At 38.7% G+C, this 5,899-nt stretch overlaps 1 protein-coding gene across 1 annotated transcript; it reads left to right on the plus strand.

Annotated features, from left to right (window-relative positions):
- Window positions 1-1,198: 1,198 nt before the first annotated feature.
- Window positions 1,199-5,401, plus strand: LOC144845160 (uncharacterized). Its single transcript, XM_078702313.1, has one exon. The coding sequence runs from the start codon at window positions 1,199-1,201 to the stop codon at window positions 5,399-5,401; it is 4,203 nt and encodes a 1,400-aa protein (XP_078558439.1).
- Window positions 5,402-5,899: the final 498 nt, after the last annotated feature.

Raw genomic sequence — 5,899 nt, forward strand, 5'->3', positions numbered from 1 at the left:
GTAATTGATTAAAGTAAACAAAAATATATAGGCCTATATAATTATTTATTGCAATTGCTATACAGAGTACACTAGACACAATAACGACGAAAAAAAGATTAGAGTTATTATTCCTATCCAAAACAAGATACGTTTTTATGCTAGCATGATTAAATAACGATCTATCGTAAATATGATACAAAAATATTTTCACAATTGAATCATACGACGTCATAATCATAGAAAAACGATTTAATCGTAGTATAGCAATTTTGTCGTTCACTTAATTTTATTTGTAAAATATATTTGTATCATATTCATAATAGATAGTTGTTTAATCGTGCTTCCAATCGGTACGTGATGGAATAGCCATGTAGGTGTTTTTTTAATTATCCCAAATCGCCTGGCAGACTTCTGGAATAATTTTACATAGTCGACTTCCCAACACGATATGCAAAATACATCGTCGTATATGAATCACCCGTAGGAAGATACCTAAAACAAGACATAAAAACAAGTTTCAAAATTACTCCAATGTCTTTGTAAACGGCAGTTAGGCTAGTTAGTATTACTAATTTGGCCTATAAAATATTATTTCAAAAATCCTCATTTACGATGTAAAAATCTCGTTCTACTAAGTTCTTGCGTATTCATGAACTTTGGTGGAGTTAAATACAAAAACTGTATTATATTAAATTATTTAATAATAATTATTGTCATGACGTCATTTGTTTTCAATTTGTGAGTTGCGTGCCAGTGCGCGTACAATACGCAGGCTGAACGAAATCATATACAATTGGTATCGTGTGAGATATTTATGCAGTGTAATCATCTTATTTTGTTATTTGGAACCCTTTGGGTGAGTTTAATTATAATCGTGTATTAATATGTTTAGCCAGGAGTCTGCGGGGGCAGTCTTTGAGTTGTTTACACCTTTAAAAATTATACATTTTATTGTTGTTAAAGTTCATATATTCTAGGCCTCGCTAGACGTTATCACTTCGTTTAAGTCGAGTTGGCGTGCGAGTGTCTACGTCTTTCTATTACTATAGAGGGGGTAGTCGCACTATTCTTTATTATCATGTTTCTTATAGACAACCCAACACAGTTGTTGAATAATAATAATAAAGTTAATAAAGACAACATATTGCAACAACGTGTTCACCTCATTATTCTCACCGATTCCACAACAGCTTCAACAACTAGTGAAATAATTACAATGGCAGACGTAAACAAACTGAAGCTTACCAGACGGAACAGCAAAGGTCAGTTAACAAGGACTCTGTCCATGATAGAATCACTACTTAAAGAAAATTGCGAACCAGATGTTTTAAAAACTTACATTACCAAGGCGGAGGAACAGTTCAGAAAAGTCGAGTTAAAACACTCTGAACTGATTGATGTACTTGAAGACCAAGGAGAATTTGAAACGGAAGAGAAATGGATGTCAGAATGTGAGATGGATTTCCTTCAAAAGTTGGTATGTGCAAAACGGGAGATTACCCTGCGCCACTCACAATCTACAGTCGATGTACCATTCTCAACTCCTACAACTCCTCTTCAAACATCAGCCTCAACGCAGCCTGCTGGTACGGTTGCCTCGCCGCCTGCATTCAGTTCACCTACACCTCGACCTGCTATGGCAAGGTCAACGCCTACTATGGCAAAGATGAAGTATCCTACATTTAATGGCAACATCCGGGATTACAAAAGATTTAAAGAATTATTTACACATTGTGCAACTAATCTAACTGAGATTGAATGTTTCTACCAGCTAACTGAATCTATGATTAACAGCAAAGAAAGAAACATGGTTAAAGGATGTATTGATGTTGCTAGAGCTTGGGAAGTGTTAGATGAACGCTATGGAGACAAAGACAGAGTGGTTGATAGTCTGTTGAAGGATCTAGAGAATTTAAAGTCCTATGAAAGTAAGGACAAGATCAACATTCCAGCCATGAGTCGTTTTGTCCAAACCCTTCAAACGTTTGAAACCAGAGCGGAAACCATTGGTTTATCTGGAGAATTGAACAGCAAAATCATGCTGAGCCAAATAAAACAGAAGTTACCAGAAGAACACAGAATAGCTTACTATAAAAGCGTTAGAGACAACGACACAGGTCATTCTCTCACTGGCTTGGTTAAATGGCTGTACAGCCAATTATTGTTACTTGAGAAAGCTATGCCCATGACTGAAACTGAATCATCTTCATCATCAAAGAAGGCTTCAAATGCTGCTGTAGTGTCATCTGGAGAAGGATACAAGTCAGACTACAATAGAAATCCCAAGTGTGCACTGCATCCAACTGCGACTACTCATTTCTTAAAGAGTTGTAACAAGTTTCGAAGTTTGTCTCAAAAGGAGAAATATGAAGTGATGAAAAAGAACAGAATCTGTTTTAGATGTGGTCACAACAATTGCTCTGCTGGTAAACCTCCATATGATAAGAATTCCTGTCAATTTGCCGCGCCTTGCGGAACTCCATCTTGTGGAAGTAACCTTCACTTTCCGGCTGTTTGTCCTGTCTTGTATGAAAGAAAGGATCAACCCAATCTTAATTGCAATGCTCAACCCTTTCAACCAGCGGATCCAACCACAGTTGTTAAGCAGGCAGGCATGGTCACCCACAATGGAGAAAGTAAATTACAAGTGACTTTACCTACTGTTATGGGGTACCTGAGATGTGGCAAAACCCGCCGTCTAGTGCGTATCTTATTGGATGGTGGAAGCCAAGCGACACTTCTGAGATCGGGACTCATTCCACTTACTAATCAAGATGTTTATCAAAAACACGATCTGAGTCTGGTTGGTGGTAAGAAAATTACTAAGAAACTACGATTGCTGAATTGCTATATTGAAGACGTAAATGGTACATGGTCTTGTCCACTCACCGTCACAGAAATAGACGAACCCTGCGGAGATGCTCCTATAGTATACAAAGAACAGCTTAAACAATACAGTCATCTAAATGAAATTGATTTACAAGTTGCTCCATACCCAACTATTGATGTACTGCTCGGTGTCGATAACACGCACTTAATGATTTGGGAAGAGTACCTCCGAGGTGAATGTATCAATGAACCTGTAGCCGTGAAGTGTCCTTTTGGATGGTTTATCCAAGGAGGACAACTCACCACATCAGCACTCTTCAACTATGTTAATGTGTCTGCAGTTGGACCAATGGAAGATTTTCTTGGCATTGAGACAATGGGTTTAGAACCAAAGAAGTGCAAATGTTCTGAACATCTTACAAACCGCAAGGCAACGGAAGCAATTGATCAGAGTGTGAAACAACTGCCAAATGGAACTTATGAAATTAGATTGCCTTGGAAAAGGGCACCAAATGACCTTCCAGATAACTATGGGTATGCTGTGAAGAGACTGAAGAGCCTAGAAAAGCAATTTGAGAATAGGAACATAGAATGGGAAGTGTATTGCGAACAAATGAGAGATCAACTGAAAAGAGGTGTCTCTCGTCGAGTGACAGAAGCAGAGCTACAAAGAGATAGAGAGGCTGGAAGGAAGATGTGGTTTCTACCACACTTTGCCGTAACCAAAGAATCCAAAACAACACCTGTGAGAGTTGTATATGATGGGAAGGCAAGATTTCAAGGCCATTCTCTTAATGATTATTTATATAAAGGAGAAAATGTTAATACAGATCTTTTTGATGTTGCCCTACGATTTCGAGAAAACGAAGTTGGTATAATTGCCGACATTAGTAAGATGTTCCAGGCTATTAAAATCAGTTCTGATGATGCCCGCTTTCATCGATTTGTGTTCAGAGAGAATCCTAACCATCCAATTCAAGTGTACGAGTTGACGACTGTTACATTTGGTGACAAGCCATCACCAACTGCGGCTATTGTGACTTTGAGGCATATAGTATCTGAGCATGCACCCGGTGATAAACAGTTAGAAAGAATTGTTACTGACCAGTTTTACATGGATGATTTGAATGAATCTGTTACTGATGCTAATGAGGCTGACAACTTAAAGTCTAAACTCACTGAGACTCTGAAGAAAGGAAACTTCAATATCAGGAAATGGCAATCCAACGTTAGGAATATGTGTGATGAATCAGAAGACGCCACTGCTGCAACAGCTTTGGGAACAAAGTGGGACCTTGTGAACGACACTCTAAAGGTCAAAGAGGTAAAACTAATTCAAGGTCTAATCCCAACTAAACGTAGCATTCTGAAACAAACCGCTTCTTACTATGACGTATTCGGTATGCTTTCCGGTATCCTTGTCCGACCGAAAACACTGTTACAAAAACTGTGGCAACTAAACATTGATTGGGATACACCACTTAACCAGAGAGGTGAACTTTGTGCTATTCTCAGTGAAATCAATAAAGACCTTGAAAAAGCAAGTGACATAGAAATTCCAAGATGTCTTATTCCAGAGCCATTTAGAGGAAAAAGACCATTACCTAAAGTATCTATGCATGGTGCAAGTGATGCTTCAGAAGATGCTATGGGTATCGGAGTTTGGCTAAGGTGGTCACATGAAGAGTCAACTGAAGCTTATTTGTCGTTTGTGTGCGCCCGAGCCAGACTCACACCACTTAAACAATCAAGCATCCCCAGAAAAGAACTTCAAGCAATTCTGCTGCTTTCAAGGCTGATGCTCACTGTAAAGAATGCTTTGAGGTTTGACATAGTTTATTCAAAGATTTGGACAGACAGTATGACTGCCATCAGTTGGCTGAGAGGTCAATCTAAATCTTTCCGATCGTACGTTGCATACCGTGTAGGTGAGATCACTTCTGAATTTGACCCGATCAAAGATATTGCCTTTGTACCATCAGACCAGAACACTATAGATATTGTTTCAAGAGGAGGAAACATTGACGATATGAAGCAAGTCATCGATGGACCGGAGTTCCTACGATCACCACCAATCTCTTGGCCTAAAACTCCTACAAATGTTCAAGTAGCTCCTGAAGATGGAGAACAAAAGAAATTCCATGTCCGTAATGCTAAGACACTAACACTCAAAATAAAGGCTATCCCTGAATTTGAAAGAATACTTGATCCCACCAAGTTTTCTAGTTGGCCAAAACTTAAAATGGTCACAGCAAGAGTTGTGTCCTTAAAGCAGTTACCAAAGAACCAATGGTTAAAGAAGTTAACTTCACAAATTTCTGAGTGGCCTTCACCACATGCATTGAAGGAAGCTGAGTTGCTTTGGATCCGACAGGGACAAGCTGAGATAAATTTTAATGATCACAACATCATGAAGCTAGATCCAGTCTTCGATGAGAAAGAAGGAGTGTACCGTGTTGGTGGACGAATTAAGAATGCACCACTGTCGTATGACATAAGACACCCTTACCTACTACCGAAGGGAAGCCATATCAGTTTACTGATTGTTCGGGATCGACATCAATCAATTGAACAACATATGGAACAGTAAGATCTGGATCTACGCTCAGCCTGTATTTTAACTATTTTATCTGAAATTTTTAATCGTTTTTATCTAGTTTTAATCCTCGTAAGACCATACTACGACGAGGGCGAGTCGGACCCAGGCAACGATCAAAGGAGAGGTGCCCGGTCTGGGCGGTGATTTCATCCTAAGCCTAGCTCGACTTTTTTGCTGTTTTTAAGCCTAAGTGCAATATTGATCACCTCGATCTAAGTATCAACGACATCATAAATACTTTTTAAAGAAGTTTTATATGGATATGTACAGTTTTTTGATGTATTTTGGTGTTTTTTTATTCCGTTTTTATCCTGTTTACATTTGATTTGCTTCGTTGCGCTTGGCGGGAAGTTTTAATCAGCTGACCAACACTTGTTTACCTGTTTGATTGACTTTGCTAAGCTCCTGGACGACATTCAACCACTGATAAGGTAATTAAATCACTCTTAATAATGGCAGCGATTACTACAAATGTTCTTATTATTTTAT

Source organism: Antedon bifida, chromosome 6 (assembly GCF_963402885.1).
Source record: "Antedon bifida chromosome 6, ecAntBifi1.1, whole genome shotgun sequence".
NCBI lineage: Eukaryota > Metazoa > Echinodermata > Crinoidea > Comatulida > Antedonidae > Antedon > Antedon bifida.